Consider the following 24672-nt stretch of genomic DNA (forward strand, 5'->3'; position numbering starts at 1 on the left):
AGCGATTCTCTTGAGGCAGCCTCCAGAGTAGCTGGGATTACAGGCATTTGCCACCATACCCAGCTAATTTTTTATTTTTAGTATAGACAAGGTTTCGCCATGTTGGCCAGGCTGGTCTTGAACACCTGACTTCAGGTGATCCACTGCATCGGCCTCCCAAAGTGCTGGAATTACAGGGGTGAGCCAAGCACCTGGCCCATATTTTGTTTTTATTAAGTCTTTTTTTGGTTTTTTAAGATGGGGTTTCACCATGTTGGTCAGGCTGGTCTTGAACTCCCGACCTCAGGTGATCCGCCCGCCTTGGCCTCCAAAGTGCTTGGATTACAGGCATGAGCCACCACCCCTGACCTTAAGTCTTTTTTTTTTTTACATTTTTTGGAGACAAGGTATCACTCTTTATCCCCGGCTGGAGTGCAGTGGTGTGATCTTGGCTTACTGAAAACTCAACCTCTCAAGCTCAAGCAATTCTGCCTAAGCTTTCCAAGAAGCTAAGACTAAAGACTTGTGTCACCATACCTAGCTAATTTTTGTTTGTATTTTTTTTTTCAAACGGGATTTTGCCATGCTCTCCAGGTTGGTCTCAAACCCCTGAGCTCAGGCAATTCACCCGGCTCAGTCCCCAAAGCGCTGGATTACAGGCATGTGCTGTCATACTCAACCATACCATATTTGATTTATCCAGTCTACCATTGATAGGCATTTAGGTTGATTCCATGTCTTTGCTATTGTGAATAGTGCTGCAATGAACTTGATCGTGCATGTGTCTTTATAATAGAATAATTTATATATTTTTAGGTATATACCCAATTATGAAATTACTGGGTCAAATGATAATTTTGTTTTTAGTTGAGTGAGGAATCACCACACTGATTTTCTTTCTTTCTTTCTTTTTTTTTTGAGGACATGTTCCACATTTTATTTACATTTTAAGACTAACTTTAATCTCAAAATCACATATCCATATACGTATTTCCTTTTTGTTGACTTCACTTAAATTTAAATGCATGGTTTGTCAAACAAAGACTGTAAACAGATATTTACTATGTCTGTTACATGTAACACACAAGAACAGCTTTTAACAGAAATTCATCAACTCCCCCAACATTTTTTATTATAAATACAGGTATCAAAACAATCCTGAACATATTTTTGATACTACTAGTAATCGGCACCCACACTGCTTCAAAAATTAACACATGTGTGACAATATTCATTGTACCTGCTACTTTTTAAACAATTTCAACTGCAGCTCTTTCACTAAGCAAGATGGATAAAGCATGCCATTTCTGTTTTCTTTCTTGAGATTTCTCTTTTTTAGAAACACACATGCTTCCACTGCCATCTGACACTTCTCCACACGCTTTCATCTTGTAAACCTGAATTCTATTTCAAGTACTCCAGGTTTATGATTAAATGACAGTGCCTTAACAAGAGAAATAAAATTATGCTGCATTTTTCCTCCTGTTACCTGAAAACATAATGGGTGTACATATATTAAATACATTCTTACAAATGTCCAGGCCATGTTTACCAGCTGAAATTCTTTCACTTAATGTGTGGGTATTTTGCATTGTGATATTTAATCAAGACATTAGCCGGGCGCGGTGGCTCACGCCTGTAATCCCTGCACTTTGGGAGGCCGAGGCGGGTGGATCACGAGGTCAAGAGATCGAGACCATCCTGGTCAACATGGTGAAACCCCGTCTCTACTAAAAATACAAAAAATTAGCTGGCCATGGTGGTGCGTGCCTGTAATCCCAGCTACTCAGGAAGCTGAGGCAGGAGAATTGCCTGAACCCGGGAGGCGGAGGTTGCGGTGAGCCGAGATCGCGCCATTGCACTCCAGCCTGGGTAACAAGATCGAAACTCCGTCTCAGAAAAAAAAAAAAAAAAAAAAAAAAAAGACATTAACATGAGTAGAAGGTTGTTGATTTAAGACAAGTTTGAGATCCACTAAAATTAATTGTTGTATGTTTGTCCTTCTGGTGGCTGTGGAAGCTTCTTATTTTCTTTGGCCATCATTAGACGTCTTAGGTCTTGAAGTACAACTTTAATGCTCTATGAATTTTGCCATTTTGCTAACTCTGGTATGCTTGGGGTATCCACCCACCCACTGGAATTATTTATTCCATTCATATTAATTTTTGTTACAAATCTAACTGACGGAGGAGCTTCTGGGTATTTAGGTCCACATTCTACTTTCAGGCTATATATTCTGTTTTCATAATTTGTCTGTGGAGACCGCCATCTTCTCCTGCAGCCCTACGCAGCCGCCTGCACGCACGCAGGAGCCGTCGCGCCACCACACTGCTTTTCACAATGGTTGAATTAATTTACACTCCCAACAGCAGTGTATAAGCACTCCCTTTCCTCTGTAATCTTGCCAGCATATGCTATTTTTTGACTTTTTAGTAATAGCCATTCTCACGGGCATGAGATTGTTTCTCTTGTGGTTTTCTTTTGGATTGCTCTAATGATTAGTGATGAGCATTAAAAAAAAAAATTGTTAGCCACAAAGTAAACATCTTTTTAATGTTTTTTGTCTTCTTTTAAGTGAGTTTCTTTTTTTTTCTTATAAACTTGTTTTAGTTCCTTATGGATTCTGGATATTGGACCTTTTTCCGAAGCATAGTTTGCAAATATTTTCTGTTATTCTGTAGGTTGTCTCTTGACTGTGTTGATAGATTCCTTTGCTGTGAAGATCTTTAGTTTAATTAGATCCCATTTGTCAATTTTTGCTTTTGTTGCAATTGCTTTTGATGTCTTCATCATGAAATCTTTGCCAGTTTCTATGTCTAGAATGGTATTTCTTACCTTCCAGGCTTAAAAAAAAATTTTTTTTTATTTTAAGATTAACATTTAAGCCTTTAATTTACCTTGAGTTGATTTTTTTACATGATGTTACAAAACGGTCCAGTTTCAATCTTCTACATAGTGCCAGCTAGTTATTCCAGCACCATTTATTAAATAGAAAATTCTTCCCACATACCTATTGTCACCTTTGTTGAAGATCATTTGTTGTAGGTCTGTGGCGTTATTTCTGGGCTCCCTATTCTGTTGCATTGTCCTATGAGTTTGTTTTTATGCCGGTACCATGTTGCTTTGTTACTGTAGCCCTGCTGTATAGTTTGAAGTCAGATACTGTAATGCCTCCAACTATGTTGTTTTTGCTTATGACTGCCTTGGCTATTTGGGTTTTTTTTTTTTTTTTTTTAATTTCATGTGAATTTTAAAATTGTTTGTTTTTTAAAATAGTTCTGTGCCGGGCGCGGTGGCTCACGCCTGTAATCTCAGCACTTTGGGAGGCGGAGGCGGGTGGATCACGAGGTCAAGAGATCGAGACCATCCTGGTCAACATGGTGAAACCCCGTCTCTACTAAAAATACAAAAAATTAGCTGGGCATGGTGGCACACGCCTGTAGTCCCAGCTACTCAGGAGGCTGAGGCAGGAGAATTGCCTGAACCCAGGAGGCAGAGGTTGCGGTGAGCCGAGATCGCGCCATTGCACTCCAGCCTGGGTAACAAGAGCGAAACTCCGTCTCAAAAAAAAGAAAAAAAAAATAGTTCTGTTTAAAAATATTTTTGTGATTTGACTAAATTAGCATTACATGTAAATTTATTTAAGCAGTATGATCATTTTTATGATAGTGATCTCTTTTATTCATGAGCATAAAGTGGTTTTTCATTTGTGTCATCTCTAGCTTCTTTAAGCATTGTTTTGTAATTCTTGTCATAGATCTTTCACCTTTCTGATTATCTGTATTTCTAGATATTTTTATTATTTTCTGTGGCAGTTGTGAATGAGATTGTGTTTTTGATTTGGATTTGGCCTAGGTGTTCTTGATGGATAGGGTTGCTACTAATTTTTGTACATTTATTTTGTATCCTGAGACCGTACTGAAGTTTGTCAGTTTAAAGAGCTTTTCCCCCATGAGTATATGGGTTTCCTAATGTAGAATTATGTTGTTTGCAAATAGGGATAGTTTCACTTCCTCTATTATTGTTTGGATGCCTTTTATTTATATGTTTTGGATGATTGCTCTGGCTAGACTTCCAATTTTATGTTGAATAGTAGTGTTGAGAGAAGCCATTATTGTCTTGTGCCAGTTTTCAAGAAGGGATGCTTCCAGGTTCTGTCTATTCAGTATGTTTTCTGTGGGTTTGTCATAGATAACTTACTATTTTGACGTATGTACCTTCAATGCCTAGTTTGTTGAGGGTTTTTAACATAAAAATTGTTAAGTTTTATTGAAAGCTTTTTGTGTATCTATTGAGATAATCTTGTGGTTTCTGTCTAATTCTGTTTATGTGATGAATCACATTTATTTATATGTGTGTGTCGAACAAACCTTATATTCCCAAAATAAATTGTAGTTGATCATAGTGGGTTAGCTTTTTGATACACTGCTGGATTTGCTTTGCCAGTAGCTTGTTGAAGATTTCGTTTTTTTCTTTTTCTTTTTCTTTTTTTTGAGATGGAGTCTTGCTGTGTCTCCCAGGCTGGAGTGCAGTGGTGCGATCTTGGCTCACTGTAACCTCTGCCTCCCAGTTCAAACGATTCTCCTACTGAGTAGCTGGGATTACAGGCGTGTGCCACCATGCCCAGCTAATTTTTTTGTTTTGTTTTTAGTGGAGATGAGGTTTCATTATGTTGGGCAGGCTGGTCTTGAACTCCTCACCTCAGGTAGTCCACCCACCTTGGCTTTTCAAAGTTCTGAAATTACAGGTATGAACCACTGTGCTTGGCCATTTGTTAAAGATTTTTGCATCAATGTTCATCAAGGATGTTGGCCTGAAGTTTCCTTTTTTTGTTTTATCTCTGTTAGGTGTTGGTGTTGGAATGATGCTGTTCTTACATAATGAGTTGGAGAGGAGTTTCTTCTTTTTAATCTTTTGAAATCGTTTTAGTAGAAATAATATCAGCTCCTATTTGTACATCTGGTAGAATTCCACTGTGAATCTGTCTGATTCTGAGCTTCATTTGGTTGGTAGGCTATTTATTACTGATTCAATTTGTTATCTTCTTATTTATTTAGGGCTTTGATTTGTGTGTGTGTGTGTGTGTGTGTGTGTGTGTGTGTGTGTGTGTATGATTTGTCTTGGGAGAATGCATTTGTTCAAGAATTTTAAAAAATTTCTTCTAGTTTTTTTGTTTATGTGCATGGGGTGTTCATAGTAGACTTTAGTATATTTTTGTGGGGTCAGTGGTAATGTCTCTTTTCATTTCTAATTGTCTTTATTTGGATCTTTATTAATTTAGTAGTTTCTTATTTTTTATAGGTTTAACACCTGGATTTCTTGATATTTTATAGTTTTTCATTTCTAAATCTCCTTCGGTTTACATCTGATTTTGGTTATTTCTTGCCTTTTTCTGCCTTAGGGGTTGATTTGCTTTTGCTGCTCTCAGTCTTATTTATATCAGGTTGTTAAACTGAGATCTTTCTAATTTTTTGATGTGAAGATTTAATGCTATAAATTTTTCTTTTACCACTGCCTTAGCTATAGTGCAGGAATTCTGTTGTGTTATATTTTTGTTCTTATATGTTTCAGAAAACTTAATTTCTGCCTTAATTTTATTATTTAGCAAAAAGTTATTCAAGTGCAAGTTTAATTGTATTTAATTGTATGGTTTCCAGTTGTTTTATTGGCATTGAATTATATTTTTCTCAAGCTGTGGTCTGTGTGTGGTTGTATAATTCTGGATTTTTTAGTTTCCTGAGAATGGTTTTATTTCTGATTGTGTGGTCAATTTTTAGAGTATGTGCAACGTGAAGATGAGAAGAATGTTTTAGATAAAGAGTTCTGTAGATGTTTATTAGGACTATTTGGTCAAGCATTGAGTTCAGGTCCTAAATATCTTTGTTAATTTTCTTCTTCAATGATCTGTTCATTAGTGCCTGTGAGATGTTGTAGTCTCTGATTGTTATTGTGTCCGAATCTAAGTCTCTTCATAGTTTTGTAAGAACTTGTTTTATTCATGTGAACCCATGGATTTTTTTTTATGACAACTTTCTCTCTTTGGCTTCTCCCCTCAAAAACGTTCTTTCAAGTGCACACAGTGTGCAAAATTCAGATGTCCAAGAGTTCAAGAACTTGTCCAGAGACCTGGCTGTTGTAAGACAAAATACAAATTAGAAATAAGAGGCTTTATTCTCATATGTGAAAATAGGGGATGATAACTTGCTAATTTAAAAAAAAAGTTTAGATTATATGTATATATTTCTTCTGCTTTTTGAAATATAAATAAATCATATTAACCATGAAACAAACATTTTGTCATTCTTTTTGATTCAGAATTGTCTTTATCTGGGACCTGAGATTCATTACTTTGTTTTTGCCTTGACAAAATACTTTATTTTTTTATCTTTAGTGTTTAAAGTAGACACAGATTTGTTCAGAGTAAAGTGCATTTCAAGAGCACAAAAAAGTTGATCACAAAGATAGGATTAAATTTAGCAATACAGAATAATAAGGACTAAATGATACCGAGTAAGTTTTTTGGCAGAAACCTGGTTATCCAAGGTGATTATTTGCAGGCTGACGTACTTACACTGAAAAAGCCAGAAAAGTTCAGCGTATAAACTGAACAGTGGAGTCTGTTGTACTTGTGTTACTTCAGTACAGTTAGCATAGTTACGTGTAGTGTTTGTAGACAACTTGCATTTATATAAATTAAACAGTATTTTCTACAATAGTATGGATATAAGGCCACAATATTTACTTTGAATATCACATTTGTTAGTTATTTTAATATTGTTATTCATACTTTAGAAATACAGTGTTTTAACTAAATTATAGTTCAGACAATTTATTTTTATTTTTTTTATTTTCAGTATCATTTAATTATTTAATACTTTGGGGACATTTCCTTTTCCTTTAACAAAAAGAATAGAAATGATATTATATACTGCTACTGTACAATTAAGAGCTTTTCTATAAAATCCTATGAAATTAAAATTAAATTATTACTGAATACATGAAGTCTTATTTTTAAAAATGCAAAAGAAGCCAGACAATAGACTTAACAACCATGAAGCAAACCCACTTACCTCTGAAGCAAGAATTTCCTATGCTTTCTAAATATCCCTTTAGAAAAGCCCTTCTCTAAATTAATAACAATTTGGAATACCAAGAAGAAGGTACAGAACAGGAACATGAGCGGATCATCGAATATATCTGTTTTTACTCCCTGGTGACTAAAATGAACTCCACAGGAGCAGGCGAGGAAGAAAACAACACAATCTCCTGATGTACAGTTGTCACAGACTCAGAGCAGTCTGCTGCCGTGACTTTCTCTGCCTGTGACCTGAGGGTCAGTTGCTTCATTAGATGCAATGGAAATAAAACTAACCAGGATCTGAAGAGAAATTTTAAAATGGAAGGTACACTCAACAGTTTTTTACTTTTGGTGAAGTCATATGGTTTCCACCATTGAGCTAACTGCAGTGCTTTTTTCCTCTGATCCTCAAAGCTTTCTCCGATGCCTTTCCTCCAAAGTTGTGGTTCTATATCCAACATCTCACCAATGATTTCCTTTCCAAAGTAATGAGAGAATCTGTGCTGATCTTCAGTGACATGGGCAAACTCTCTGTGAAGGCCAAAATCCACAGAGAATAAGGTAACCCTCTGGGTACAGACTTTCTGATATCTTTTGAAGAGAGATCTATCAACTTCTTGTTCATGGACCACTCTTCATCAGATTCTATTACGGCTTTCTTAAAGTAGATGGGAGCCATATCACCCACTTCCTTGGATACAGGAATACATTCATAAACCATGTGATACTGTTTCTTCATGCTCATTTTAGTTTCTAAAAAGATACAGTCTAATCCTTTATCTTCAAACATCTTTACCAATGATTTTCTGAACATCTTGATTTCCTCCCAGATGTCTTCATCCAGTAAAGTAACTGCTCTGTGGTGCTGCAAAGGGACTGTCAGGCAGTGCCCCTCGGTAAGAGATGGTATGTTGGGTAAGCATAAATAAACCTTAACACTTATTGAAACAATAAGATGCTTGGGAAATTGAGAGCTGTTGAAACAATACAGACATTTTTCCATTTGTGCAGCAAGACTCCAATGTTCAGCAATAGCGTTTTTCCGCTGGTTCTCTTCCTCTTCACCAAGACATTCTCTCTCAGCTGCTTTGGAGACAAACATCTCATCCAGGGTATAATAGTCTAGATGCCATTCTCATGAAGAGCTTGTTTTGGATTTTCTGCTGTTCCCATCTTTTCATTTTTGACTAAATCATTTAGGCTTAGATTATCGTCATCGTGAAAGTATCTGGCCCTTTCTTTTTCCTCATGGGTTGAAAGCATTTGTCTCTTTCTTCTTCATCCTTGTGATTTCAGAGATTTTCCTGGTATGTTCACAGGCCATACTCTACCAGACTGATCTGTTCTGACAAGGATTACTTCTTGCTGGTCTTCATTCTCTACCCCAGATTTTTTTTATATCTGTATTACAGTTTCTTTGAATTTATTTGCCTTTTGAAGTTGTGCTTTAAGTTGTTCAGCTACTTCCATATTCCCCATCATCTCTGCTTTCATAATCTTGGCTCCCAACTTGTTCTTCTCATCAACACTCAGGATGTGAATGTACTTATGCTCTGGACTGCCAGCAAATGTAGACTTTGTGTCCTGCAGATGTTTTTTTGGAGGGTCATCTCTGAAGCCTTCATCTTGTGATTTTCATCTCATATCTTCTGGAATGTGTTGGTATTCATTGGTACTGGTTTCCAGTGGCTTTTGATTTGACTGTTTCTTGTCTCCTCTCCCATCAGAGTGACTCCATGTTAATCTTTCTTCACGGTTCTCAGTGGGTTTTCTAAAACCACTATGCAAAGAACCCTGAGCTACCAATGCCGAAGATGAACTAGATGGTTCAAATTTTCTGCCCTTGCTGTGAAATGACGGTTCTTCATCATCAGAGGATCTCAAGAATTTAGCTCTCAAATTTCTGGAAGAAAACTCTTGATTTTGCCTTGGGTTAGATTCTCTTCTATATGTTTCTAAAGACCCAGGTATTTTATCTTTTTCATCACCAATAAATTTATCATTATTGCTATTTTTTGCAGTATCTGTTGTACCATATCTATGCCTTAAACTGTTATCATATTTTACTAAGGCTGATTTTCTACTTTCTTGACTATTTTGTGCTTTATCTGAATATGTGGGTTTTCTCCACTATTCTTGTCTATAATCTTCTTTTATGGATGCAGCTTTTTCAGCGTCTTCTAATTTCAAATGAAATATTTCCATTGACCCGTATCTTTCAGCTACAATGTCCTCAGAGTTTCTATTTTGTTTCTCAGCTTGTTCCTTCATTCTTAGATAAGACTTCCTTAGCCAACTTCATCCACCATCTTCTACCACTGAAACTTCAGTAATCTATGACACACTGCAGTCTTCGGGTGGAAGACCTGTACCACTATCCTTTCAGTACGGATTCAATTCTCTTTCCTTCAGTTTGGACTGTTCAAGTGCTTGGGTTTTCTCTTGCTCTATTTTCCTCATAGTTTCCTTTTCAGTTTTGAGTGATGAGGATGACAGTTTTAACGGACATAAAATCAACAGTCATCCACTCATCCCTCTTGATAATTTGGGTGTCATCTTTTCATCTTTCACTTTGCAGGCCTTTTCCTTGTCAGGAGTCTGGGATGGAGCAACCTCAACCCACTCATCTTCAGAGCTTGATGAGCTATCAGATGACTCATTTTTTTTTTTTTTCATATTTCTGTTTCTTGCCCTTTTTTTCCTCTCTTTCTTTGCTTTTTTTGAATGCTTGTCTTTTTTCTTCTTTTTCTTCACAGAGTGTTCCTGTGAGAATTGTTTGAGTCACTCATTCACATCAGGTAGCATCCATGTGTCCTCACCCCGAAGTCGCTTAAGTTCTTTATGCTTTTCTTCTTTTTCAAAATTGGCTTTAGCATGTGTTCCTGAAACAGGAAAATTTCATTTCAGATACAGCAGTAGCAATGACTGAGGCTGAGAGACATGATGACAGAGTCCTTAAAAGCCACTGGGGACCTGGCGCAACACCTCGGCTCTGGCATTCTAGGTCTGTTCTTTCTGCTCTTCCATACTGTTTGTACTTTCAAATCTACCACTAGCAGCTGCCATACTTGTTGCCATCGTAAAGCCAGTTCAAACAATTTTTTAAAATCTTACATACATTATGACTAGTACATAAAATTATTCATACCTATATAATTATATCTAATATTCAAAAAAATACCATTAAACTGTTAGAGTAGATATTAATCTGACATGCTTATATATTTATCCAATAGGAGTAATGATAGGTAAGCATAATTTTAGTGTCTTATATTTTACCAAATTGGTAAGCTGCTATTACAGGACAAATAAAGACAGGTGATGTGGCTACCCAAAAACCATAATAGCTCTCTAGTTAGCTATGTTGCAAGCTCTAATATATTCTACTATATTAACACAGTCAAATTTCAATTTTTTATAAAAAAGTGCTGGTGGAAATTGTCAGATATATTCCAATATAGATCCCACATTCAATGATTAGGAAATAAGAGAGCAGCAGAGATGGAAGATAAATCTTTTAAAATTCTGCTGAGAGCTGGGCAGGGTGGCTCACGCCTATACCACCAATACTTTGGGAGGCTAAGGTGCGTGTCTCACCTGAGGTCAGGAGTTTGAGACCAGCCTGGACAAAATGGTGAAACCCCATCTCAACTAAAAATACAGAATTAGCTGGTGTGGTGGCATGTGCTTATAGTCCCACCTATTTGGGAGGCTGTGACAGGAGAATCACTTAAACCCAGGAGGCGGAGGTTGCAGTGAGCCAAGATTGCACCATTGCACTCCATCTACCCAGCACTCCATCTACCCTGGGTAACGAACAAAACTCCATCTCAAAAAAAAGAAATTCTGCTGAGAATATGCCCCCTTTATTCATAATGCTCATGTTTCTCTTGCTGAGAGTAGCTATGCATTTTGTGTTTGGAGAGAAATTCTTCTTAGAGAAATATTTTCTGGCGGACTTGATCAAACTTATATCTAATCTCAGTTACTTTTTAAGACACTTTTAACTTTCTTCTCTCAATTAATCTTTCTCAGAATGAGAGCTCTTTTTCTCTCAAATGCTTTGTGTGTCTGTTTCAGAAGCCCTATTAGTATCCATGGTGTCTGTGAAAGATGTAGGCTGTCACAGTGAAAACTCTCAGTGCTATCTCTATCTGGATTCATGCTAAAATCCAGGAGTATTTTTTTCATGTCACCCTTAAACATAAAAACTGGGACTGAAACACTGTTCCTTTTTCCATTATTGTGAAGGTGTAATTCTACCCAGGACACCAGCAGGCTCTCCTTCTGCAGCTCAAGCTTCACTGTCTGAAGTGGCACTGGAGTGCTGCTGTGGCAACTGGGGTTCTCCTAAGATGTGAGTTTTTAGCTATGAGTGCTGTGCTGTGAGCTGTGCCTCAGTGGCAGATGGTGGGGGTCAAGAGAGTACACTAGCCACCAGGAGAGGGAAAGCAGGAATGTTCTAGTTCAGTGCTTAGGGAATAGAGAGCTATTGCTTTAAAATGTAAATAGCCAAAATGATAGCACTCTTATCAACTGTTTTTATAGAAGAATGAAAGCCTACCTTCAGCAGGCACTGGGGTTCAAGTTGCAAATCTACCTCCAGTCATGAAGATGTGAAAAGTTTATTTTGTCATTGATTATAACCAATTAGCATATACAGATGACCTTTCCAACTACCTGATGAATTTAGGATGAACTATGAATGACATGGTGATATAAATTCTTCTACTTGTGGACTAATTATGTTGACTGTCTTTTTGTCTTTGCAATATCTTGAGCAGATTGACTGTAATACGTGTCACATTCACATTTAATTGTGTAATAAAACAGTTTTCTTTCTGTTCTATTATTGTGGAGTTCTCTAGGACTGAAGAAAAATTTGCTTTTAGTTATATTTCCCAAACCCTGTCTAGAATTACCAGACATAATATAAACACATAAGGTGCCAACTAAGCTTTACTCTAGATGGGCCTTTCCCACTCAGGCTTCCAGTCAATTCACAATTGTGCTGCAAAGTACATGCTGTCCCCTAAATATGCAGGTGTAATTGTGTCTCTGCCTACTTGTCTGTTATCCACTACAGTCACTTTTAGAGAGCTTAGACCAGATTTCTACGAACTTTATAGGTCAGATATTAACCATTTTAACTTTTTTAATGACTTGTGTCTTCAGACCTGAAACTGATTCAGTGACAATGGGGCACAGAAACCCAATCAGAGTAACGTGTGCATTATGTAGACATGAGAATCTCCACTTCTCCCTCCCTCCTTATGCTAAAATGCCCACAAATGTTTAGGTGACACCTGCTGCTACTTACCCAAGCTGCAGTCATGAAATCTCAGCTCACTGCAACCTTCACCTCCTGGGTTGAAGTGACTGTTTGGTCTCAGCCTCCCGAGTAGCTGGGAGTACAGGTACGTGCCACCATGCCCAGCTAATTTTTTGTATTTTTAGTGGAGACGGGGTTTCACCATGTTAGCCAGGATGGTCTTGATCACCTGATCTCCTGATCCACCCACCTCGGCCTCCTAAAGTGCTGGGATTACAGACGTGAGCCACTGTGTCTGGCTGCAGCTTCCATTTTGAGAATTCAAAAGAAAAAGAAAAGTTTTTATCTGAGGAATGCAAGTCCTTTTAGTTATCAAACTCAGACATCAAAATGAGAGCACAATTACACCTTTCTCCCTTGTTTCAACTATTTATCTATTGAAACTGTTCACTATTGCCACAAGTAGCTGTAAATTAAACTAAAAGTAACTATAAATTAATCTAGAGTCCAGACAACTTGAATATTTCATCTCAAGTTAAAATCCTTAAGCTTGACCTAAATAAGCTGTCTGCTTATGTTCATGTTGTGTCAGCTTTTTTTTTTTTTTTTTGAGACGGAGTTTAGCTCTTGTTACCCAGGCTGGAGTGCAATGGCATGATCTCGGCTCACCACAACCTCCGCCTCCTGGGTTCAGGCAATTCTCCTGCCTCAGCCTCCTGAGTAGCTGGTATTACAGGCACGCGCCACCATGCCCAGCTAATTTTTTGTATTTTTAGTAGAGACGGGGTTTCACCATGTTGATCAGGATGATCTCGATCTCTTGACCTCGTGATCCACCCACCTCAGCCTCCCAAAGTGCTGGGATTACAGGTGTGAGCCACTGCGCCCGGCCTGTGTCAGCTTTTTTAAGGCAAAATATTTAGAATGTTCTAGAGCAGACTCTCTGAGGGGATCTCTTCTTTGATTTTACTCTACTTGCTCTAACATCCAAAAATGCAGAGTGAGGTTGATTTCACCTAGAATCTGCAAATAAGGTCTGACCTCTGCCTGGGATTTACAAGGCAGGGTCAGACTTTGGATTGAGAATTTACAGAAAACCAACAAAAGTCATTTTCTGTACTGTGTGATATCAACATAGATATTTTAAATTCCTCCTTTGAGAGTGTGGCTCTTTGACCTTTTCACATCTTCTTTATTAACCTGCTACAGTTTTCTTCATTAACCTGCTACAGTTATGTGAGAAGCTCCAGGAGTAGATAGAATCTGATGACAGAATCTGTATGTGTAAACTGCATCTTAAGAGAGAGAGATCAAGGCCACAAAGTATCCAGAACCACAACCACAACTATACCTACCTGTAAAATGTGATACTGGAGTAGAGTATTCTTGTCCTTATACTTACCCAAGAGCTAGCAAATCAGGATGGTTAATCCAGGTTCTGGAGTTCAACCAAAGTAGTTCCATTTTTTATTTAGAATCATTCTGAGTCTTCTTTGCCTTGCTTATCATTGGGCCATCACCCTAGGGTCAGTGGGAACCCTCTCACAATCACCTACATGTCTTTGATACATTTGAGAATGTCCAGAACAAAATTGTGTCAGGCTGACAAGAATGATTAATTCTGCTTCTGTCTCAGTGTAAGAGAAATGAATCATCTTATGTGTGTTTCTCCCCTGATACAGGAAATATCTTTGGTTGGTACCCAGATGAGAGTTTTTCCAGTTCGCTGGTACTTGGGTAAAAAATGAGGAGGTCTGGAAACTGAAACAGATAAACTAATTGCATCCATTTTATATAGTCATAAGAAAAATAGATGAAGCAGGCTGGGTGCAGTGGCTCATGCCTGTAATCCCAGCACTTTGGGAAACCAAGGTGGGTGGATCACCTGAGGTCAGGAGTTTGAGATCAAACTGGGCAACATGGTAAAATCTCATCTCTACAAAAATACAAAAATTAGCTGGTCATGGAGGCTCATGCCTGTAGTTCTAGCTACTTGGGAGACTGAGGCAGGAGAATCACTTGAACCTGGGAGGTGGAGGCTGCAGTGAGCTGAGATCATGCTGTTGCCTTTCAGCCTGGGCAACAGAGTGAGACTTGGTCTCAAAAAAAAAGTAGAAGAATCAGTCATTGTCCCCACCATCCTGGAAGTTTTAGTCTAGACTAGCAACTGGATAAATGGTTGAATTATGCATCATATGGTGGGTACAATAAATAGATATGTACAAAGAACTTGGGCTTTATTTGGGCCACTTTCTTTATATTGTGATTTCTGATGTTACCCAGGCTGGAGTGCAGTGGTGCTATCTTGGCTCACTGCAACCTCTGCCACACAGGTTCAAGTGATTCTCTTGCCTCAGCCTCCTGAGTAGCTGGGATTACAGGCATGCACCACCATGCTCAGCTAATATTTGTATTTTTAGTAGAGACAGGGTTTCACCATGTTGTTCAGGCTGGTCTTGAACTCCTGACCTCGTGATCTACCCACCTCAGCCTCCCAAAGTTGTGGGATTACAGTCGTGAGCCACCGCACCTGGCATATTATTTGTGTTTCTTTTACCCTGCTAAGAATACGTATTATTCTTTTAAATATTATTCTAGAAAACCTTAAGGGAATTTTTTTTGAATTGCTTATTAGTATATAATATAAAATTTACAGGGCAGTGGCTGAAAAAGATTAAGATTACACAAACTCAGAATCTAAGTTTCTCTTAAGTAAGCTTAAAAAAAAAAAAAGAACTGAAAATACCTTCCAGTGGTATAGAGAACAGAATTATACATCAACTCTATACCGTGCCCCAGCCATGTTCATAGTCACCCTTTTTTGAGGCCTTACTTATATCTGGCCCAACCCTGGAGTCTTGCCTCACAGAACTGATTAGAAGAGATCAGAGTTTTGGGTCATGAATTTTGTTGCCTTTAGAGCTGGTGCTCAAAATTTTCTGGAACCCAAAAGCGGATAAATGGGAAATAAAAAGTATGTATTATACGGTCTTATTATTTTTTTATTAAAACCAGTGCCTGCAGCAACATTCCATTTGGCTACTTGTTTTCTGTTCCCTCAGATCCAGTAGCTGATTCACAGGTCACAAGAAAGTAAATATAAACACAATAAAAAGGTATGTAAATTGCTTTAAACTCTTTCCATCTGTATTCCCATTTGTCTATATTTAGCTTTTGTTCTATGCATTTTGTGAAAAAAAATTAACAACAGATAAACAGAAATAGAAATAAAAATGTTAGATCTTTTATTTAAAGCCTTGGAATTATTGAACACTTAGTATCAACTCACAGGGTGTTATTAGGATTAAATCACATAATGTGCTATCACAGTGTTCTGTAACATCCTTTTGAGCACGTAATACTTGCTTAATAAGTATTGCATTAGTACATGTGCATATGTTGTTTCCAAATGCAAACTTACTCAGAAATTGCTGCTTTCTGTTTTCTCTGTAAACTTTAAAGAGTAAGCAAAGAATATAATACTTTAAGATAAAGAATGATTATCTTTATTTGTACCAGAAGTATTTGTGTTGTGATAAGACTGCTGAGTATAAGGGACTCTGTGTTGTGCTTCATTTCTCTAACTAATGCTAATTGCCCAGTGGGGGCAACATCATTATCGACAGGGCACTTGTTTAAAAGACCCATTTATGGACCCTTTCCATACCTGCAGAATTACATTTCACAGAGTGGGGCCAAAATTACCAAGTGATTTATAAGCTCGTTAGAGCTTGAGAGGAAATGCTTAGTTAAGGAGTTATCAGCCCAGGCTTTTAATTAGTATCGCCTAGCTATTTTGCAGAACTCTCTTTACTTGTACCCTTTTCATGGATTCTGTTTATTGTTGTGAGTGGAAGTGTTATACCTGAGCAAGTTAAGGAATGTGCCACACTCTGAGATTGAATTATAAGTCCTTTATTATGCTGGCGACCGAGAGGTGGCTAATGCCCAAAATTCTCTCGGCCCCAAGGAAAGAGTTAAGGGGTTTCTTATACCCTAGTTTGAAAAGGGAGAGGGATTCTAGCTGAAGCAAATATTCTCACAGAAGCTGAGCAAGCAAAAAGTTAAAAGATAAACTAGTACATGAGAAATAAAACAGTACCAGGTGCAAGGCTAGAGCTGTCATATAAAGACATACAACTTATAGATATGGGGGCTCTGGGTACTTGATGGCACCTGCATTACCAGACTCTGCTGGAACTGCTTAACTCAGCCTCTTATCAACATATGCACTCCGGGATGCGTTATCTTGCCCCAGCTACATACTACAGTTACATACTTAATGAGGGGAATAACTAAAATGAAAAAGCTAAGACGGAGTCCGTCCAGCTCAAGAAGCTAACATGAGGCCTGAACAGCTCTTAGCTAAGGAGAAAGTCAGTTTAAGCTGACAAAAAACAGGTGATCACAGAAGCATCCATGTTGTTTTAATTGTCTCATGTGACTCTAAGGTAAGGCAAAAATTAAGTATGAGGAAGGAATTAAAATACATTCATGAGAGCTAAGTTCCATTTTTGCATTAAAGGGTGGTCCAAGAACCTGTTCTGTTTGGATTTGGTAGAGACAGACAGTGTGGCCCATATTTCCATTACTGTAGCAGAAATTGCTGTGTCAGGGGATGGCTCCTGAAGACAGAAAAAAAGAGAAACATATTTTTATCTCTATGGAGCAGCTCATTGTTTCTGAATCTCTTCTGTTATAAAGGATAGAAATGGGTGACATTTTTCTATCTTGGTCTTTCTGCCTGTGAATGTGGTGATAGCAGGTAGATCTATGGTGCTCACACTTTTAAGGGCATATTCTCAATATGCCACTGTAATTTGTCCAGGGAATTTCATCTGAGAAAAAATCCTAGAGAAGGAGAAGAAAGTGAAAAAAAAATGGCCTTTTTTATTTCGGCTAAACATGTCTCAGATCAAGATCTATGTCTACTCTGCTTTCTGAAATGCCATGCATTTAGTACTTGCAAACCTGTACATCACTACTTGTGCTTTTCCTCCCTAACGAGTTTGTCTTAAGTACTTTGAAAATTCTTACGATAGTCAAAGTCTCTGAAAATATATATATATTTTTCTATATACTAGAGCCTTCTCTACATTATGGTTTCTTATAGCCATGCAGAAATCTCACCATGAATTTATAATCTGCAATATTAAAAATGTTCCCTTTGTGGCTGTTGAACATGGAAAGGTGTGGATACTCAAAATTTCTTCTAAGGAAAACCTGGGGTTTTTAGTGAAGACAGAGGACATATAATGTTGAGGTTTCATCTTTGTTCTTTATTGTGTCTATGCAGTACAGGATTAAGAAAATGCTCATTGAAGCAGTATGGTTTTTATTACCCAGAAAATTCTAAAAAATGATTAGGAGATATCTGCTCTCAAGGGTGCTAAAGAAAGACTTTAAAATCACTATTAAAAATTACAGAACAGGGCTGGGCGCGGTGGCTCATGCCTGTAATCCCAACACTTTGTGAGGCTCAGGCGGGTGGAACAACTGAGGTTGGGAGTTCGAGACCACTCTGAGCAACATGAAGAAACCCCATCTGTACTAAAAATACAAAATTAGCCAGGCATGGTGGTGCATACCTGTAATCTCAGCAACTCAGGAGATTGAGGCAGAAGAATCACTTGAACCCAGGAGGTGGAGGTTATGATGAGCCAAGATCACATCATTGCACTCCAGCTTGGGCAACAAGAGTAAAACTCCATCTCAAAAAAAAAGGAGGCAGTAATGGTGTGTCCTTCTGGGTGCATTAGGACATCATAAAATTTTGTTCTATTGCAGTTGATGTTAATAAATCACTTGGTTGATAAGCTCTCTGACACTTTTTTTTTTTTTAACTATAGAATTAGTTATTTACCTCTTCATCATCAAGTATCTTATGTAGCTGATGTGAAGAAACCATCACATTTAATCTGACAGCTAGCTGCCCTTCTTTCTTAGGCTTTCTTTGCATTTATCTGTTTTTGGAAAATGAAGGCTCTCATCTTTGTTTACAAATTAGAAAAACTGAGAAAAACACAAGCTCATTTAATTACTGGATATTTGAAAAATAGTCTTTTTGGGCCAAAAACATTGAATACTGATGAGTTTGTTAGAGATGCAGCAACTCAGACTTTATCCTGAATCTTCTAAAAAAAAATGAAACAAACTGCATTAAGATCTCCAGCTTATTGTACACATTAAAATTTGAGTTATACCTTCTAACTCAACATGTCTATTCCATCTGAATAATATACACAACCATGTCTTTTCCATCTAAAAAATACACAGTTAATACTGTATAATGTAAATATAGCACACAACCTTGTACATGTTAGTGTTTATGCCCTCAATATTATACTTTATTATCCTGAAAAATATATATACACTGATGTTATGGATCTTATACCACTCTTTTTTTCTCAGAATTAGATAATACATTAGAGAATATTTCTGTGTTGAAAATTATTTTATTGAATAATTTTAGTCACTCTTATAAGTCAGAACCAGTTCTCTTTACTTTCTCCATATTACCTTGAGTCAAATTTAAAACTTTCCTCATGACCACTTGGTAAATATATATGTTTGTGTGTGTTTTGTAGGGACCATTGACATTTATGGATGTGGCCATAGAATTCTCTCTGGAGGAGTGGCAATGCCTGGACACTGCACAGCAGAATTTATATAGAAATGTGATGTTAGAGAACTACAGAAACCTGGTCTTTCTAGGTGAGAACAACTTTGATATGCAATTCCTAGATTCCTAGTATACCCCATAGGTTTCATTTCTCTTTTGTATAATTTTTTTTTTTTTTGGTGACTTAATGCTTGCAGATTTCTGTTTTCAAGAAAATAATAGAATTTTTCCTTGTAGAAAAAAAATTCTTCAAGATGTTTTACCTTGACCTGAACTTACCACATTTCTTGAGCTGATCTGTGTCCTTCACTTTAGATTACTGATAATTACACAAGTTTACTTGCATAAAATATTGTTGCTCACATCTTAAAATCTAATTGTCACCACTGATTTTAATTCAGTAGTACCAGGTAATAAAATTAAGAACCTACAAAATTAAAATACTTTCTACATATTTAGAAATTAATGTTATAAATTGGTATTTGGGGATGAATGTGTTAGAATATTCTATTACATCCTCTTTACTGAGCACATTACTGAGTTGGAAATTGGAGATTATGAGCATGATGCATGTTACTCATTTTTAATAAAACAGGTATTACTGTCTCTAAGCCAGACCTGATCACCTTTCTGGAGCAAGAAAAAAAGCCCTGGAATATAAAGAGACATGAGATGGTGGCCAAACCCTCAGGTAGGTGAGAGTGAACACAACAGGCAACCTGGATGAGAGATCCAAAGTCAAAGAGAAAGCCAGCGATTTGGGAAGCTGCGTTCAAAGAAATAGTTTCTGGAAAGCCTTTTTAAAAAAAATGTTTTAAATTTTACTCTCACACAGGGGCATCTTCTGTCTTATGCTTTTAAAATTTCTAAGAATTCTACTTTCCCTTCAGTAATCTTCCTTCAAGTTTACAGTGACAGCCAAAGTACTGTTCATGTCATATAAGAGAGTGTACAATCTGACTTTTGTGTGTGTGTGTGTGGACACACAGATATCTTCATAATTTTCTGATAGTTCATGTTAAACCATCTTTTAAGTTCTCTTTTTCCATCATCCCTGAAATGTGTGAGAGTAGTGGATTTTTTTTGTTCATCTTTCTGCACAGTTCATCCTGTTTTTATTACTATAGTCTTGAAATACAGTTTGAAATTACAAAGTATAATGTTCTTCTGCTTTGTTCTTTTTTCTTAAGATTGCTTTGGCTATTCACAGTTTATTGTAGTTTCTTATAAATTTTAGGATTGTATTTTTTATTCCTGTGAAAAAAGTCACTGGAATTTTGATACAGAGTTTATTGACTCTACAGATCACTTAGAATAATATGGCACTTTGGCCGGGCGCGGTGGCTCAAGCCTGTAATCCCAGCACTTTGGGAGGCCGAGGCGGGTGGATCACGAGGTCAAGAGATCGAGACCATCCTGGTCAACATGGTGAAACCCCGTCTCTACTAATACAAAAAAAAATTAGCTGGGCACGGTGACGCGTGCCTGTAATCCCAGCTACTCAGGAGGCTGAGGCAGGAGAATTGCCTGAACCCAGGAGGCGGAGATTGCGGTGAGCCGAGATCGCGCCATTGCGCTCCAGCCTGGGTATCAAGAGCGAAACTCCGTCTCAAAAAAAAAAAAAAAAAAAAAGAATAATATGGCACTTTAATGTTTATTCTTTGAATCGATAAACATAAAATATATTTAAATTTACTTGTGTTATCTCTAATTATTTTTCACTGATAAATGTTTTACTTGAGATGGGCGCAGTGGCTCACGCCTGTAATCCCAGCACTTTGGGAGGCCGAGGCGGGTGGATGACGAGGTCAAGAGATCGAGACCATCCTGGTCAACAAGGTGAAACCCCGTCTCTACTAAAAAATACAAAAATTAGCTGGGCATGGTGGCGCAGGCCTGTAGTCCCAGCTACTCAGGAGGCTGAGGCAGGAGAATTGCTTGAACCCAGGAGGCGGCGGTTGCGGTGAGCCGAGATCGCGCCATTGCACTCCAGCCTGGGTAAAAAGAGCGAAACTCAATCTCAAAAAAAAAAAAAAAAAGGTTTTACTTGAAAGGTTTTTGAGTTTCTTGGTTAAATTTGTTCTCAGAAATTCATTATTTTGGTGCTATTGTAAATAAGATTGTTTTCTTCCTCTATTTTAGCAGATAGTTTCAGTGTATGGAATTATAACTTGTATGTTAATTTTATGTTTTGCTAATTTACGGAGTATATTTATTAGTTTGAAAAGGTTTTAATATGTTATTTTTTTATAGAGAACATTGCATGATATACAAACAAAAATGTTTTACTTATTTGTCTTCAATTTCAATGACTTAAAAAATTTTTTGACTAGTTTTTCTTCCACATACTTCATGTCCTGTGTTAAAATAGGAGCATTAACAGTGGGCACAATATACTTTTGCATTGGTGTCTGAATTTGAAGAAGCAAACACCTCTCAAAGTTTTTATAAACTGATTTAAGAGAGTAGAAATCTTCTTTGGTGAGCCCCCAGAGTGATAGAATGCCCTCTGGGTTTGTAGTGAAGTGGGGTTGTAGCTTGGTCACAAGGCTGCTGGCCCTGCACTAGGGTTGGCTTATTACAAGGGGCTAAGGTAGTTGCAATTCCCATTTTATTTTTGGACAGAGTGAATATCCTTCAGGACTTCGCTCAGTAGGATAGACACTAGGGCAGGTTTCTGCAGTCAGGTGTGCATATGCTGGGCTTTACATTAGGATATGGATTAGTATGGCTTTCGCTGAGTACCTGAGAGGATTTCTGAGGTCACTATGGGTTTCTACATAGGCAGAGCTGGTCATGAACTGTGGCTTAGGAAGCTGGAACTGAGTCATGAAACTGGTTTTGGGACCACAGTAAGGACCAAGATCTGCAGGCCTGCCAGCATGGCTATAAATGGGTGTCTTTCTCCAGGCCTCTCGAAGAGCAAGACCTCTCACAGATTGTGGCTAAAAGGAGTTTGGGATGATTACAGAGTAAGTTCAAAATTCTCAGTTGGACTAAGTTTGGTGGGACATTTTCTGGTCTGTAGTCAAGAGCAGGGATCCTGTAGTTTGCCACGTGAATGAAAGCCTGCTTTCTGAAAAGGATGCTTCTCTATTTTTGGCTTTTGCAGAGTCTCAAAGCTCTCTTAAAGGCGCTTATTTTGAGATGGGATATTGCTCCATAACCCAGGATGATCGTAAAATTTTGGCCTGAAGCAGTTCTCCAACCTTACTGTACCATGTAGCTGTTATTTACAGGTGTTAGCCATAATACCTGGTTCTCTCATTTAAGACATTTTTGTCATGGATGATTGACAGATTTTCTTGCTGCTGAAGGATAAGGAAATAGGGCACCTTTTAAAACAAAATTCTGTTTCTAAGAGTGTGACTGCTTTATATATATCTATCCCATACAATCTTTGTCTTTTTGTGGCTGACTTATTTCATTTTGCATAATTTCATCATTTTATCTTTATAATTTGTAGAATATTTTCTGCTTTTTTAAAACTGAGTGATATTCCAGTATTTTTATATTTCAAATTATATTTACTGAATGATTTGGTGACAGAAATCTGCATTGCCTTTACTTTTTAGCTTATAGTAATAACTATTGGTATGTAAATGACTCCTCATATGACCATATATGTTAAAGTTTGTATATGTGTTGCATTCTATTTTTTTTTTTTTTTTTTTTTTTGAGACAGAGTTTCGCTCTTGTTACCCAGGCTGGAGTGCAATGGCGCGATCTCAGCTCACCGCAACCTCCGCCTCCTGGGTTCAGGCAATTCTCCTGCCTCAGCCTCCTGAGTAGCTGGGATTACAGGCTCGCACCACCATGCCCAGCCAATTTTTTGTATTTTTTAGTAGAGACGGGGTTTCACCTTGTTGACCAGGATGGTCTCGATCTCTTGACCTCGTGATCCACCCGCCTCGGCCTCCCAAAGTGCTGGGATTACAGGTGTGAGCCACCGCGCCCGGCCCTGGCATTCTATTTTTTTTAGTCTACTTTTTCATCCTTATACTCATACCAGATTCTGGTTTTAATTAATTTATTATTATTATTATACTTTAAGTTCTATTGTACATGTGCAGAATATGCAGGTTTGTTACATAGGTATACACGTTCCATGGTGGTTTGCTGCACCCATCAACCTGTCATCTACATTAGGTATTTCTCCTAATGCTATCCCTCTGCTGGTCTCCCACCCCTGACAGGACATGTGTGTGATGTTTTCCTCCCTGTGTCCATGGGTTTTCATTGTGCAACTCCCACTTAAGAGTGAGAACATGTGGTATTTGGTTTTCTGTTCTTATGTTAGTTTGCTGAGAATGATGGTTTCTAGCTTCATCCATGTCCCTGTAAAAGACATAAACTCATCCATTTTTATGGCTGCATAGTAGTATTTCATGGTGTGTATGTGCCACATCTTCTCTATCCAGTCTATCATCGATGGGCATTTGGGTTGGTTCCAAATCTTTGCTATTGTGAATAGTGCCATGATAAGCATACATGTGCATGTGTCTTTATGGTAGAATAATTTATAATCCTTTGGATATATACTCAGTAATGAGATTGCTGGATCAAATGGTATTTCCATTTCCAGATCCTTGAGGAATTGCCACACCGTCTTCCACAATGGCTGAACCTAATTTCCACTCCCACCAACAGTGTAAAAGTGTTCCTATTTCTCCACATACTCTCTATCATCTGTTGTTTCCTGACTTTTTAATGATCACCATTCCACCTGGCATGAGATGGCATCTCATTATGGTTTTGATTTGAATTTCTCTGATGCCCAGTAATGATGAGCTTTTTTTTCATGTTTGTTGGCTGCATAAATGCCTTCTTTTGATAAGTGTCCGTTCATATCTTTTACCCACTTGTTGATGAGATTGTTTGTTTTTTTCTTGTAAATTTATTCAAGTTCTTTGTAGAGTCTGGATATTAACCCATTGTCAGATGGATAGATTGCAAAAATTGTCCCCCATTCTGTGGGTTGCCTGTTCACTCTGGTGATAGTTTCTTTTGCTGTGCAAAAGCTCTTTAGTTTAATTAGATCTCATTTGCCAATTTTGGCTTTTGTTGCCATTGCTTTTGGTGTTTTAGTCATGAATTCTTTGCCCATGTCTATATCCTAAATATAGTGAGGTCATGTTGTGCCTCCAGCTTTGTTTTTTTTTTTTTTGCTTAGGATTGTCTTGGCTATGTGGGCTCTTTTTTTGGTTCCATATGAAGTTTAAGGCGTTTTTTTTCCAATTCTGTGAAGAAAGTAATTGGTATCTTGATGGGGATAGCATTGAATCTATAAATTACTTTGGGCAGTATGGCCATTTTCACGATATTGATTGTTCCTAATCATGAGCATGGAATCTTTTTCCATCTGTTTGTGTCCTCTCTTATTTCCTTAAGCAGTGGTTTGTAGTACTCCTTGAAGAGGTCCTTCACATTCCTTGTTAGTTTTATGCCTAGGTATGTATTCTCTTTGTAGCAATTGTGAATGGAAGTTCACTTATGATTTGGCTCTCTGTTTGTCTGTTATTGGTGAATAAGAATGCTTGTGATATTTTCACATTGATTTTGTATCCTGAGACTTTGCTGAAGTTGCTTATGAGCTTTAGGAGATTGTGGGCTGAGACAATAGGGTTTTCTAAATATACAATCATGTCATCTGCAAACAGAGACAATTTGACTTCCTCTTTTCCTATTTGAATACCCTTTATTTCTTATTCTTACCTGATT

At 37.6% G+C, this 24672-nt stretch overlaps 1 protein-coding gene and 2 pseudogenes across 1 annotated transcript in view; 1 reads left to right on the forward strand and 2 right to left on the reverse strand.

The window, feature by feature from the left end:
- LOC105726273 (zinc finger protein 728-like) overlaps window positions 1–24672 on the forward strand; it is a 42702-nt gene that overhangs the window by 6639 nt on the left and 11391 nt on the right. The window contains 2 exon segments of the mRNA XM_064381538.1: window positions 18917–19043; window positions 19547–19642. Coding sequence (XP_064237608.1) covers window positions 18917–19043; window positions 19547–19642 — 223 coding nt within the window.
- Window positions 1908–4382, reverse strand: LOC135276677 (ubiquitin-conjugating enzyme E2 variant 2-like; annotated as a pseudogene).
- LOC105726257 (CWF19-like protein 2) lies at window positions 7499–9581 on the reverse strand (annotated as a pseudogene).

The sequence above is a fragment of the Aotus nancymaae genome, unplaced genomic scaffold (assembly GCF_030222135.1).
Source record: "Aotus nancymaae isolate 86718 unplaced genomic scaffold, 86718_ANA_hifiasm-v0.15.2.pri h1tg000028l, whole genome shotgun sequence".
NCBI classification, from domain to species: Eukaryota; Metazoa; Chordata; class Mammalia; order Primates; family Aotidae; genus Aotus; species Aotus nancymaae.